We start from the raw sequence: 15,107 nt of genomic DNA, 5'->3' as shown, positions 1-15,107 counted from the left end.
TTCTGGAGTTCTGCACCTGGCCTGCTTCTTAGTCCTGAAGCAGGGTGTAGATCACACGTTAGAGTGGTTTGACTAGATTTCAGATTCTGACTCCTGCACAAGGGATTCCAGTATTGAACGGAACTAAGCATACAAGTTCTACTCTCTATATTGCCATATTAAACGATTTTAAAAGCTCCCAAACATGAATTCTCTTTCGGGAAGAGCAGAAAGACGGGTTTGGTTTGCACTCTCAGAAATGCAGTGGAGCTTTCAGCAAAGTGCCTTTCATTGTGTCTTTGCTGGAGATGCACGAGGCGAGAGCAGCAAGTGGGGCTGCAGAGCGATGGTAACTGGGCGAGAGGGAAAACCTCGCCGTGCTCGGTCCTTGAGCGATGATAGAGGAGACAGAAACAACGCTCCCCACCCCTGCCTTGGCCCGGCCAGGGCTGTTCCGAGCCTGCAAACCACTGCAGCATGGAAGCGTGTCTTTTTTTTTTTTCCCTTCAAAAAGTTTTCAGGAAGTCTGGGGGAGGGGCGATGCTGTTTCTTTTTTGTTATAATGGGCCCCTTTGTGGAGATGGAGGAGGAGAAGCGGTCTGTGTGCCGGCGAGGCGCGGGCTCCCCGCTGCCTGCCAAGGTAACTCGCCAGGGCTCCTAAGAGCGGCGGGGCCCCGCGGTGCGGGGCAGGGCGGGCGGCATGGAGCTGATGGTGCTGCTCAATGCCCTGGTCACCCGCCTGCTCTTCGTCTTGCACTCGCTCATCGGGGTCTGGAGAGTGACCGCCGTGAAGAAGGAACCCAAGTACTGGCTGCTGGCGCTGCTCAATCTTCTCCTGTGCCTGGAGACAGGGCTCACCCTCAAGTTTAAGCAAGGCAGAGGCTACAAATGGTGAGCATATTCCGCCGGAGCCCCGCTTGCTTCTTTGCATGTTCCTTGCTGCAGATGCGGAGCTGCCCCCCGAGAGCAGGGGCTGCCCTGTCCCGGTGGTGCCAGGCGCTCAGGGATCGCGGGAGGCAGGGATGGAGGCTGGTAGAGTTTGGCTAACCCGCTGCCATGCTGAGGGCTTTCAGGAGGGGCAATGGTACAGCAGACTGGGCGGGAGGCGCTCTGTGCGGCTGTGAGTGTCCCTTGCTGCAGGCAGGAGGTGGATGCCGTGGGGCTGCGGCGGGCTGGGGCACCGGGCACCTCCTGAGCCCTGCAGGGGCACAGGGTGCGGAGGGACCCTGCACATGCCCTGCATTTACACCCATCCTGCCGTGCCCTGCATTGCTCATCCTGCCCTAGGACTGTGTGCCCCTGCTCTCCTCCGTGCAACAGTGCTAACACCACGCTACTGCATGAACCTAAACTTCGTAAAAAAAAAAAAAAAAAGATGAGTTGGAACTGTTTTGATACAGCAAGAGTGGCTTAACTACTTGGATTTGAGAGGAACTTTCATGCGTGAAAGGCTGCCCGAGAAATGAACAAAAAAGTTAGTCATAGCAGCGCTTGGCCAAGCACATGGGGTTTTACATGCATCTAAAGAATTACTGCTGTCATCTACAGCTCATCAGAGCTCAGGCAGCCAAAAGAAAATGCTCTGTGAAAAGGAGGCGGTCACATAACTAATTGTCAAGGTTTCACTAGGACCTTTTATTGTTAAAAACAAACTGCAGGCAGGCCTTCAGATAAATAGAGTACTAGAGAGCCCTGGAGTATTTCCACATTCTTAAAATCCTGCCCATGCAACCTGTGAAAGTCATTATAACAGAAGAAGTGTTGTGTGACAATTCACACAAGAGTTCCATGCTCTAAATTTGAATGTAATAAAAGCAGTGATAAAGTCTGGGACACTGGAAAATTGAACAACAGCAGAGCCCCAAATGCCGTTATGAGACAGGCAGTTTGAACAGTACCAGTTATTTTGGGAGAGGAGGCAGCAGAATCTTCATGAAGGAAGACTTGCTAATGGAGCTTTTAAAAAATCCAAACAAAAATAGATACCAAAAGCAGATCCATGTTAGATGCACATGTAGAAGACTGGGCTAAATTTATCTAGAAGAAAATTTTGAAAATGGATGTGGTCCAACACTTTAAGCAGCAAAATAAAAGTACATATATAGGTGAGAACTGTAGACAAATGGCCAGCATCTATTTGCATCAGGATAATTTTCTGCTCCAGTGGAAAACAGTCACAGAACAAACATCATCAGCGTTTGTAGAAACAACTCCACAGACAATCACCAATCCAGGCCAGGGGCAGGCTATGCAGCAGGACTCCTGCCTCCAACACCCTGATATTCTCTGTTCATTATTGACAGAGGACTGTTACTTATTACACCAGCCTAAAACATTTAATGGCACATGTGGAAAAAAAGTCTTCTTGTGAGCCTGGCCATGTAATATTTCCTCTAGATTGCTCCTTCTGAAAGAAAGGCAGGGTTAAAGCCCCTGAAGTCTCTTGGCCTGATGTGGTATCATTAGCTCAGTATTGCTAACCTGCCAGCTGGATGGATTTTTTGTGTGCTGAAGTCCTACAGGAAATACTGTAAAATGTTAGTTCTTCCATTCAAATGAGAGGTGTGTTCTCTCCCAAAATAACCAGGCTAAAAACCCACACAATCACTAGCCCTTTTTTTTTTTTAGGAAAAAAAAAACAAAGCTAACAACAGCAACAAAACCCACTGCCAAAAAAACCAAAAACCAACACCCCCCTCAACCCTGAAAAACAAAAAAACACAATTAAAACCCAAACTATCTTAGAGGGGATAGTTTGAAACATTTCAGAGCAGTTTAGCAACCCCGTAATTTCCCTATGCACCAGGATATTTTGTTTTCTTCAGTACTTAATCTTCACTGGAAAAGTCATGATTACCAAAATAAAGATACGTTCAACATAGGGACAAACAGTAAATGCAATGACATTTGGCCAAAATATTGCTGCAGTTGCTTACTTATAAGCAGTTTAAATTCATTGCAGAATGTGCCAGAGGCAGAATAGAAGGAACCAAGCAAATGTCCCAAGGTGGACCCGCTCCTAGTCCCAGGGCATTGCAGCAATGCCCAGTCCATACTGTAGCATGCAGAGCTAGATACAAAATTTGTGGCATTGCACCTCATTCCTACTCCAGAAGTACAGAATTACAAAAAAAAAACCCACCTCAATCAAATGTCACGTGTTTAATAAGAAAACAGCAGCAACTCACTCTCACAAGAATCACTACTTGTAGGAGTTATGAAATCTCTCTGTTACTTCTGAATAAACCCAGCTAAAGAAGCTGAAGATAACAAAGCTTCATCAACATCAGTTATTGTGCTGGTTTTGGTTGAATAAATGATTTTCGTGGGTGCACCGGCATTTAGCCAGCACCAACCCATCACAGTTATATAGAAGACTAGCAGGGAGAAAAGAACTAGAAAATTCTAGCGCAAGTGGGGAAACAAGGCCAAGATCCATTTTTATGAACCCATTTTAAAAGCACAGCTTGCATCTAAAAGATCTACTGAAGCAGTGCTTGTTTTAGGCAAACTGATGCTATTTCTACCTTTCCTGTGTCAATGCACAGGATTGTGAGTAACCTTTATCTCAGCATCACTCCGTGAAGTGACTCAATGTATTAATTCACTCTTCATGAAATCAGAAAGAGCATGTTAGCTACAGGCTTTTTAAATACAGAAAATGCTGTGATAGAAATACCAACAGCAAAGTGCCTCTGGTCAGCTCTTAAAAAAGAAATTTTTAATAAATTTCCATATATGACCTTAGATGGATGTACAGATAAACCTGTTTATAATACTCACACAGCACAAGCAAACCAGCAAGAATAGCAATTCTTATTTGCAGTTACCCTATTTCTTAATATCCCATATGGCAGAGGCACAAAATACAATATATCCAAACATTATCTGCATTGGAAAGTATTTAAGATGTATCATAATACCAAGATATCTTTTCTTTTCCTTCACAGGTTTTCACCAGCAATATTTTTATATCTGATTTGCATAGTACCATCACTATGGCTACTAGAAATTCATCATGGGACTCAGGTATTTAATATGAGACAAGATGGAATAGTTTGAAATTGATGCATTATTTGATGGGTTGGCTTCAGGCATGCAGTCAGAACTCTGCAAAGTCTTGTTCCAGTTCTCTCTTTCACATTGATGGGTGTCCCAGTCTAGCTACAGCTATATTATGACTATTGTGCACTTCCTAATTATCAGATAATGAGACTCTTTCCTAGCTAAAAATGAGACCATGTATTTGTATTTATCTCAGGAACTGAGGACTACAAGTTTGAAAAACACAGCCTTTCACCCCCAGGTTACCAGCATGAATCTTGCTCAGTAGGGTAAAAGAATGCCATTGGTTTAGAGGCCTTTGCAAAATAATGTGAGTTTCACAGTGGCAAATGCCACAACTTCAAGCAAGTCAAAATTGAGACAGGTATCAGTGAAAGGGGTCTTAAACTCAGGTTACCTCATGTTTGCTACAACATAGGAGAACACACAGATTGTTACCACAGCTGGAAATACATCTGAAAATGTTTACATCCTTCCTTTCTTTGTGTTGCATAATCATCTAGGAGAGAGAGGAGCTGGATTCCAATTCAGGACTAAAGCACATGGTAAAATTTTTAAGGGCAAGTGTTCTGGGGTCAGTTAGGGCCAGAACAGAGCCACTTCACCCAGCAGGTCTCACTGAGTCAAGCTCATGCAGGCTAGTTTCAAGTCCCTATAGCACTTCCATCCAGTGAAAAGGAAATTTTGTCTGTGCCCCTGTTTGCACATATGCAGTGCCCTACATCCATAGCAGTAAAGGTTTTGATTGGAACAAGAACAAAAAGTAACAGAAGAAAATACATAAATTAGACTAAGAAGACCTAGTGCCTCATTTTCTCCTTTGAAACATTGTTAGAGTCCACAGAAGCATAATCAAATATTCAAAATTGTGTTTACACTAAAAATGCCTCAGGCTTTTTCTAAATACAACAGCAGGAATTTATTGTCTTCTTGTTTTCCCAAATCTCCTTAAACAGTCACAGACAGGTAATGTGGATATTGAGAACATTTGTCATAGTTAAATCTGGTCCAAGAAACAGGCTAATTCTGTAGTCAAAGGCAGCAGTTTATTTCCCAAAATGATGTTAGAACATGGCATACTTTGTTCTTATTGATATACTGCTATGGTGAATTAAAGAGGGAGTATATCAAGTTAACAGCTTAGTTTATACCTGGAGAGATAGGATAGAGAGTTCTGGAAACACACAATCTAACAGATTCAAAAACAATACCTCCAGAAGGGGAGTAGCTTTCCTAACAATTAATCTCAAACACAGCACCCAGACTAGCACTACTCTCCATACTGATGTATTCCTGGGATTTCATTATTTAAATGCAAACAGAATGGGTAATTATACGGTCACTAGAACCACACTTTTAATATATACACTATGAAAACAGTGTGTGGTCTTTAAGGCAGTAGAACTTTGATCTTGTGTTGAATCCTTACCAGGAAGCATCAGCTGCTCATGTCAGTGCTGTTATTTAAAGCAGGTGCTAATAGGCATCTCTCTTCCTGAAGACAGAGGCAATTCTGCCTCTGTGTACTGCAGAACTGGACATATAATGCCATTCATATATCAGAGGTGAAATACTGACTGCATAGAAACTACTGCTTTGTGGTAATGTATTTGGGGGTGAAATATATGTTTGGGAGAGATGATAAAGTCAATTGAACTGTACAGAGTGAAAAAATTGCTGTCTGCTGTCAAGCAAATTGAAACCATTTAATCCATTAAAAAACCCAAACATTCGTTCAGGATCTCAGGGCTCTGTTACCTTTGCAGATGCCTGGTGTGCCACTGCCACAGAAAGCAGTAACTGAGCACCTTTTGTAGGGCTTACCCAACTACCAGGGCTCTAGATGATGCAGGCTTCCAGTCAGGAATAAGACAGACACTGGGTAAACCTTGTAATTATTTTTAACCACCTTAACTTGAACACTCTGGGGATATAGTGAATATCACTGTCCATTCCCTCAGCCTCATTCTGAGGTGGGATTCTCTTACCAGCTAAAACTATACCATAATGAGCTCCTCAAAGTGATCTTACATCTTTCACCACTCCTTCCTTGCCGTACCCATTATATTCCTCAATTTGGAAAACAACTTAGATAATCTTTGTTTCATGTTTTACATTTCAGCTTTCCTGTATGAGCAAAATGAAGCAGTCAGGAGTGCTTTGAATTTCTGACATCACATGTGTTTCCATAGTGACAGCCACACTGTTTGCAGCAAAGCACAGACAGCAAGCCAGGTACCTGTTGCTTGGCAGAAGGCCTGCTCCAGGGAAGGGCTGGACTCTTCCAAAATGTCCTCAGACTGACAGCCTCCATGCACATTAATAGGTGTCATGGTTTGAGGGTACTCCACCCTAATATTCAAGTGTTTTACACCCCAATGCTGGCCCCATTTTGAAAAGTTTTAGCTAACCTCAGTTTTATTTGAAAATAATAGATTGTGAATAAGGTGCAAACAGAAACTGGCTGAATTAGTTTGGTGTTTCAGGTGTCCCCCATGCACTGGCAGTGAATTTCTCTGCAGGCCATTACCATGTAATGCAACAGCATTTCCATTTTGATTAGATGGCTTATGAATCAGTAAGCTTCATCTCAGAAAAAACAAAAGAAAGTAAGCCAAGTCAGAGTTGATACAAAATGTGTACAGCCTCTTCCTTTTATCTTTGCACAGAAAAAAACTGAAAACAAACCCATTTTTATTTAGCTTGGTACACAGTCAACATTTAGGACTTACTGGGGTCTAAAATAAAAAGGCAAATCATGTTTATCAAATGCCCATGAAACAGTAAAATACTATTCACTTGCTTATTGTCACATTCCCATTTAGTCACTGCACATCCATAAATCAATAAGTAAATATGCCTGGCACCAGCAGTCCTATTTACATGCATATACATGATGTAAATAAAGGCTCTTCTCCAGATTTTCAAAGATCATTTCACAATCACCACTTATTAAATATTCAGAGAAGAGCAAACCCAAACAAGATATGAACATACTTAAATGAAAAAAACAGAAGCCTACTTTAAAAAAAAAAAAAACGAAAACAGGAGACTGGCTTTGCAGATGCAGATTTCCATTTCCTGCCTGGAAGCAATTGAGAAGAGCTGTGGACTGGCCCTGAGCTTGCCAATCAGTCCAAGATCACTGAGCCTTGCACTGAAATAGTAACACACCTCTCAGCTGAAAGTACTCACAAAAATGGCATAGAAGGAAAGACACCTACCAAAGACACCAATAATGTGAATTCATTTTTTTAGAGGTATTTATTTCCTGCACCTTTGTGCACTAGAACAACATTAAAAGAGCTCCCCTGCAAGCCATGGCATGGCTTCTTCTGCCTCCTTCCAGCAGTCAAGCTGCTGAGGCCTGCAGCTCCTCAGCCTTGGATGTGAAGTTCTGTGCAGGTTCATGGCTGCTTTCCTATTACCATGCCAGACCAGGCAAGGGGCCAGAGAGGTGAGCTTGAATGCAGATTTAATGACAAACCAAAGGCTGTCAGAGTCAGCCTTCCTCCTCCTGCACAGGTTAGTCATCCCTTTGCCCTACCCAGGCTACTTGTGGATCTCACTTCTTAGTATTCTGGGGTGGTTGGGACACTTATGCAGTATTTTTAGGTTGTGGTCTCCTCTGCTGTGTCACACAGCCAGTGGAAGTAATTCAGCCTGACTTTGTCCTTGGGGTGGGTCCCCATAGACTTTAGGGTTTTTCTGTAGGCAGCAGATACAGATCCCTCTTCAGAGCACCAGTTAAATTACACTTCCAAAGTATCCTCTGAACAAAGCGTTCCCTCTCTCTCCTTTAGCTGAAGGGCAAACCCAGGGAAATTAGCCCTACAAGGCTGTAGCCAGGCAGAGAGTACCAGCCCCTCCATCTCACTGTTTCCATGCCCAGAACTTTAGACTAAATGGAAACATCATCTTCCCCACATCTGTGTGTCAATCTTTCAAGACTCTCACACCCACTGTTCAAATAAAACAAGCATTCAGCTTAAGACTCTTTAGCGCCAACTCTAAAAGCAACAAGCACTGACATTTTTTCCAGTTTTTTCCAGGCACAGGAAATTTATCTACCATAAGGTCAGAAAAGAGGCAGCATTTACCCAGATACTGAACAACATCAGAGACCAAGAAAAGTATCAAAGCAAAATCTGAAATTTCCTGAAAAACATTGCTCTGATATTGGCAGGCTTTATGCTGAACACAACTACTCAGTATGCTCTCAAACACATTCCAATTGTTGCAGAAAATCAATCCCCATGCAATAAAATGGTGGGGGGCCCAGTGGGGAAATGCAAATCATCTGCAATTCTCTGGCAAAAATAGGACAGGATAGAAGTCTTTAGTAACAGCATGGTTTGATTTTCTAATTATCCTCTTTTTATTACAATGGAGAGAGATGTTAGGGATTGTTATGAAGACAGATCTTGGAGCTGTGCCCCCCAGCTGCTCCTGGGCCAACCTTGGGTGTGAAGGTAGAAAGGCAGGACAGTGCTGCAGACAGAACATAGCCCCACCACTGTTGTACTGTAGTTGGAGTAACAGTATGTTTTAGCCAACACTCAATTTCCCAGATCACTGTGTACTTGTAGGAAGTAAAAATATCCTTTATTCTATTTCAAAGGGATAGGCAACAATACAGGTCTACTTCTCTTAAATACTCCTTTATTTCTCCTCTCACTCTATGAATTTCCATACAAAATAAGGCACAGCAGGGGTAGGAGAGGTGGAGGATACAACTCATATATCCTACCTCATTTTCAGCCTTGAGGGAAGTCATACAAAAAAATGAAAGTGACATTTTCAGAGAACTTTTCCTGGATAGTAGAAAACAGAAGCAGATATTTTGAGAACAAATTTTTGTTGAAGGCCACTCCATTGGCCTTTGAATTTGCATCCTCTTCTGCAGTACAACCCTGTAATTTCTTAGGAACCTACCAACACATCACTCTTGTCCTCATGAGAGGAATTCCTCCCTTCTGAAGAAGAGGGGGAATGACATTAAGAGCGAGGACCTTTGCAAACATCAGATACCCTCTGCAGTTCAGCAAAACAGGACACTCAGCTACAGAGCACATCTGCTCCTGGGTGGGATGTTTACATGTGTGTCATGTTTTTGTTCACAACAGTACTGTGGCAATGAGCCTGGGGCTGTTCAGGTCAATGTCAGCAATCAAGACTTCAATCAATCCAGAGAGAGCAGTCATGGAAGTGAGGGAACAGACCACCACATCATTCAGACGGTAGGGCACCTTTTCCTGTTTCTGGTAGAGCTCTTATGACAATTAGAGATAAGCACCTTGTGAGTAAAACAAAATAACAAAACAAAAAACCAAACAAAAAAAAGGCAAACAAGCCAGAGCATGTATATTATATACATTTGTAGTTTAGGAAACCACATTGTGAAAATACAGCATGCTGCATACTACTGTTGCTAAGACCAATCTCTGTGTAAAGAAGAGGTGACCCTACCATTCTCTTGTGAATCTCAGTAACTGAATTTAGAAAGTGCCTGGGCAATGAGTCTGCAAAGCACAACACTCAATTGAAAAATGAGAACAGGAGGAGTAGTACACAGAGAAAGATTTGATATTCATTATCCAAAGTTTGTATTAAAGTGCCTTTTTAAACCAGGCCTGCCAGATGGAATTTATTTGTTCTCATACAATGTGAAAGAGAACAAAAGCAGGCTCTAAGACAAATACAGTCCCTGACAGTATCTCTAACATCAGTCTCCTGAAGTTACAATACATTATTGTTGTCTTTTAAACAGGCTAAAGTCTTTGTCAATCAGCTCTCCACAATCTGTGAGACAGTATGGACACTGGCCCTCCACCAGACTTTTCTACTGCTATTAGTAGTTGGGAGATGGCTTCTCCCCATTGGAGTTGAAATCACCCGGGATCAATTGTCTCAGCTGCTTCTTATGTTTGTGGGAACAGCAGCAGATATACTTGAATTTGCTAGTGAGACCTTGGACATTGAAGATGTTCGGTAAGGATGCTTTGCTGATGATATTTGTGTAATGTGCAGTGTTCATACTGGTAAAACTGCATTTCCCATAGAAAGCCGAGGGCTGCATTCAAGGGCTCTGTGTGCCTGCTCTTGCCTTTCCCCCTGTGAAAGTCCTGTGAGCTTTGTTGGGGATTACTCATGTGCTGCCAGCAGAGAAGCATGTCACATCATCACAATGAAAGGGTTCAGGGAGCCAAACGAGCAGCCTGACTGCCAGGAGTTCTTACAGCTACAGGAGCTGAAACACTGGATACGAAGTAAGCCTCCCTCAGGTTAATGAATTGTTTCAGATGGGCAAGGAAGCAACTAGAGCTGGCTTAAGTGACTCATTATCCAAGTTGCTTCTTTGGTTATCTCATGTGTACTTCATGCTAGAGTGACAGAGTGTTCAAAGATAAGAAGAAAGGGAATGGCAGAGTCTGGTGTGAATTTTCAACACACTGATCTCTCCCCAAGAAAGTAAGCTCACCTCCCCCTCACACTGCTGAGAGATGAGCTGTGAACATCCATCATAAAGAAAGAGTCACAGAAGATGTTCATCTTCTATAACAAATACTATTTTATTTTTTGTAAATATCATAGCAAGGCTTTTAGAGCAGGAAAAGAGTCCTTCCCACTTGGCAGAGAAGCTTCAGGCTTGCAAAGAATGTGTAATCACTACAAGGGTAAAGATATCCCCTCTGAGCCACAGAGTCTATTCTCATATGCTTATTATTATAACATTAACTTCAGATATTTCGTGTAATTACACAGCTAGAACATGTAAGCCTTAACAGCAAAACTTCCATACAAAAAGGTGCTTCTGTTTTCCTTAGAGTTGCATTGTAAAAGGACATATAAATAAACCAATCACTGTTTCACTCAGCTACCCTTTAAATTATTACAAACACTACAGGAAACTTTTTTGTGATCTCATAAGGAAACTGCATCTTCATTGTTACCACTTTTTCCCCTCCCATAGGAAGAATTACGCTCTCATAAATGCAATTCTTGCTGTATGGACCTGGAGTATGTTACAGTTTCCACTTGATCTTGCAGGTTAGTACTTGCACACAAACAAGAAAAGAGAAAAAATGCCCTTAAGTTTTTGCTGGTACATCTTGTGGTTGTGCACACAATACATACAGGCTGTACTAAGGACTTCTGGCGGAGAGGAATTCATATTCAACAGCTTTTGAAAAAAGCTTATTGTGGTTTCTTTTGAGAAAATACTTGTTTCTGGCTAACCTCTGATCTCTCTCATTGAGCTGTCTACTTTCAGGAAAAGGAAAAAATGAGTGCACTATTGTGTTGCTCCAGTTGCCTGTTACTGCCTTAAACTTCACTATGTGAGCTCTCATGTTAGAGCTGGTCTATTATGTCTCAAATTTGGGTAGGTCCTAGACCCTACAGAGAGGCAGGCACTCGTGAACCACAGAACAGCACAGCCAAAAGCACAGGAGATACTACCTATTCACTGGAGACCTAAAGGACCATATGATGTTGGGACTGTATGATGTTATCTTAATCCAAAAGGGCCAGCTATTTAGCCAGCTCAGGGCTGTGTTTGTTCCTGGGCAGAAAGGGCTTCTCCCTGTCCAAAAAGAACAATGAAAGCTGTCTGGAGCATCATCTGTTCCAACCATTTTGGCCTCCAATCACAACAAGTTTGCAACAACTATAGCAGTCCAAAAATGCATTATCCTCAGTACCATCTATACAAAATAGATTTCTAGGCTAACACACTGACTAGAATAATAAATTAAAAATTCCTGAAATATTATTTTGTTCATTAGTCTTCTTCATGGACGCTGCTAGGCTTTGTTTCTAACAGGGAAGTTATGAAAATATTTCAGCCTTTCAGCTCAGCAGCTCACCTCCTAAAATATCAGATGCAATCACATTTCAGCTTTATCATAGCTAAAATTCCTGCTACTGCTAAAATATATTTTATTAAAGATGTACAGCAGTCTAAAAAACCTCAACCAACAAAATAAACATCCTATATACATCACCACCACACAAATAAATTCATATAGCACTTAAACAATCTGTTCATTTTTTTTCTCTAGCTGTTGCTTTTCCATTTATTTAATTACATCTACCAGTTAAAATTAAATTACTGAACACCTATTTCCCTGAAATTACTATGGGTACAGTTCATTTTAGGTAGTTCTATACAGTTGCACAGATAGTACTTTTTGTTCAAGCATCAGAATGTTTATTCACACAAACATGACGTAAAAGAAATTTTTAGGCACTTATTATTAGACTACAGCAGTGCAGTTAGGACTATTAAACAGCAATGGCACAGAAGCACATTAAAAAATTAGCTGCTGCTGAAGCTTTGCCTAATGGATTCAGCAAATTTCTATATTTTACAACTCATTTTCCATTTGAGTCTCATCTCTTTCTCCCCCCACCCCAGCATTGACTCAAACAATAGAATTGTTTTGGCAAGCTGCAATTTTTGGCAGTTGTTACCGCATCACAAGTAGCGATGTTTTTTTAAACCAATGAAATCTCCCTGTCCAAGAGACAGGTTAATTAAGCTTCATGTATTTCTGTGAGACACAGCCAAATTCCCCCCCACAAACCCTTCTGATGCTCCTTCTCTGGACACTACACCATAGAGGGGATTTGAGCGCACCACCACCTTTACAGCCAAGGGGAACCCATGTATGCAAGTTCCAGCAGTTGTGTGACATTGATACCCACAAGGCCAAGAACAAGTATCTGTGCCTCAAGTCTTACATGGCAGACAGAAACCACAAAGTGCTCAATATTGCCTGGCACTGACAGACCTTATTCTTACTATGACACATGAAAAAGGCAGTGGTTATCTAGTGAATATTTTAAAAGCAATTCTTCATGTGGAAGAGAGTGAAGTGCTACAGCACTGGCTGTTCCTTTTCAGCACAGTTTTTTTTCTTAAGGATGCATACTGGTCTGGCATGTTGATTTACCAAATAAAAGGTCTGAGGAAGTTGTAAAGAATCATTTGGTGGTCTATTTCTGCTTTTTGTCGTAGAAGTGTATAAATACTGGGAGGTTTGAGGCATACAAAAGGGGAAGTGGTTTTTAATCCTGTTTGTCAGACCACATAAGTGCCTCAGGCGAGTTCAGCGTGTTTTGCTGAAAAACATCCCAGAAACTGGATATGCTATATGTTGCACAGTTTACAGGTGAATGCATTTATAATCCAGAGTACCCTGTATTGTGAGTGCCCTTTAGGCCAACCCTGGCTCCAGTTCACAAAATTGTTTTAACTTGACTGTTTTCCTTGCAGTACAGCATATTGGCTGCAAACCAAGCGCGTCGACCAGGCGGATCCCCAGCCTGCTGCTGTGCAGGTACAGTGCGGAACTGTGGAACATTGGTGTCAGTCTTTTCATACAGGATGGCCCCTTCTTCATTGTGCGTTCAATTCTCATGGGCCACTTCAGAATATTCAATCAGATGCTGGTGTTTTTTACAGCTAAGAATATCTTAGTTGTGACTCTGCAGTTGTACCGGCTGGCAGTGATCACCTTAGACTTCCGTAGTACCGTTCTGCAGAAGAGCAGGAAAGGAGAAGTCTGTTGCTGCCCATGTGAGCCTTATGAAGCTCATGCTCATGCTACTGGTCGCCAAGAGAACGAAATGAAAGAGTTTGTTGCTGTTCCTCCAAAAGAGGAATCCCAAGCTCCATCAGAAGATCACTGAGCAATTACTGACTTGGAAGAGGTTGCATTTCCCACAGCTTCTTCAGAAGGGCTTTGTCAGTTTCTGTGATGAAATACATCTTGAGTGCCTAAGTCATCTTTTCCATCAAGAGAACATTCATTTCTTCTAAACTGTAGGGGAACTTTCCTCAAGCAAATTCTTAGCAATGGGACCTTTTTTAAATCCATTTGTACGGTGGGTTTTGACTAGTTCCATATTATATTATTCACAGGGATTTTGTAGCCATAGTTTGTAGTATCAAGAAAGGTTGGGAGCACTAAAAGAATGGTTATTACCATTGGCGGCATTGTGCTGACCTATGTGCTTGCATGAATTCAAGTGGAAGGACAAGCCTGTCCTTTATAGGAAGCACAAAAGCATTGAGCTCTACTAGAATGGTAGGGCTATGACTACAGCGTGATAAACAATGTTTGCTATGTACAGGAGGAACTTCAGCAGCAACAACTGTGCAGGCATGTTAGTGCTATTACTGTGACATGAGAATATTGTTCATTCCAGAAATTTAAGGAAACCTTCGTCAGATGTTACCTCATCTTTGGCTGGATTCAATTTAGAACTATGCAATTAAGAACATCCACCATGAAACTACATACAAAAGACTCTTATGACCTGTCTGAAAAACCTAAACCTTAACAAAAAGAAAAATCAGCCCCTGAATCACTGGAAGCCAGCTGCATTTCCTACAGAGTTGCTTGCCTTTCGATTTCTACCAGTTAGAACATACACACAACACACATGGAGAAAACCTCACCTAAATATTTGTAAATACTTTTTTCTTTGTGATTTTACAGTTGAGACAGTTTTTTAAATGTCTCCATTTTGTATAGTTTTTAATAGTGGCCTGACTCAGACAGGGTCTAGACTCTCTCTAGAAAGAGGATGGCACTGCTGCTGAAGGCAGTCTAAGGCAAAGGATTTAGGCATGCACTTCATGTTTCATAAAGCACCACAAGGTCCCATGAAATAACCTGAGAGATTGTCTGGTCTGATGAGCGTCAAGATCCATTTTTAAGAAATGGCTAATAATTAATACTTTACTACTTTTACATTTGGAGTGCCCAACATGGGCCCAAATTTCTCCCAAGAGCACTTGAGATCAATGTAAGATCATTTGCTCGACTTAGCTTAGAGAAGCTGAAAGTAAGATAAGTGATTTTTGAAAGTCTGCCTAAAAATTCTATTTTCACAGAAAATGGCAGGTGCTTTTACAGATTCCTGCATCCATTCTGAAAGAGAGCAGAAAAGCATATAGAGTGACCTAATTAAGGTAATTTCAATATTAAAGCACCAAAGTAAGGCTTATTTTCTAAAGCCTCAGCTATCTGAAAATCAGGGTCTCTTTTCAG

General features: G+C 41.7%; 1 protein-coding gene across 1 annotated transcript; it reads left to right on the top strand.

Moving 5' to 3' along the window:
* The first annotated feature begins 651 nt into the window (after positions 1–651).
* TMEM26 (transmembrane protein 26) lies at positions 652–14,551 on the top strand. Its single transcript, XM_064716783.1, has 6 exons — positions 652–870; positions 3,930–4,008; positions 9,171–9,284; positions 9,815–10,035; positions 11,018–11,094; positions 13,325–14,551. Exons 1-6 carry the CDS (start codon positions 680–682, stop codon positions 13,738–13,740), a joined length of 1,098 nt encoding a protein of 365 aa, XP_064572853.1. The 5' UTR covers positions 652–679; the 3' UTR covers positions 13,741–14,551.
* Positions 14,552–15,107: the final 556 nt, after the last annotated feature.

This window comes from Zonotrichia leucophrys, chromosome 6 (assembly GCF_028769735.1).
Source record: "Zonotrichia leucophrys gambelii isolate GWCS_2022_RI chromosome 6, RI_Zleu_2.0, whole genome shotgun sequence".
NCBI classification, from domain to species: domain Eukaryota; kingdom Metazoa; phylum Chordata; class Aves; order Passeriformes; family Passerellidae; genus Zonotrichia; species Zonotrichia leucophrys.
Note: the sequence above shows the minus strand (reverse complement) of the source record. Positions and strands in the feature narration are given on the sequence as shown.

Coding starts and splice junctions, on each gene's coding strand:
- TMEM26 (XM_064716783.1), top strand. CDS start 680: ATGGAGCTGATGGTGCTGCTCAATGCCCTGGTCACCCGCCTGCTCTTC. Junction 871..3,929: donor CAAGGCAGAGGCTACAAATG/GTGAGCATATTC, acceptor TTTCCTTCACAG/GTTTTCACCAGCAATATTTT. Junction 9,285..9,814: donor ACCACCACATCATTCAGACG/GTAGGGCACCTT, acceptor TCTTTTAAACAG/GCTAAAGTCTTTGTCAATCA.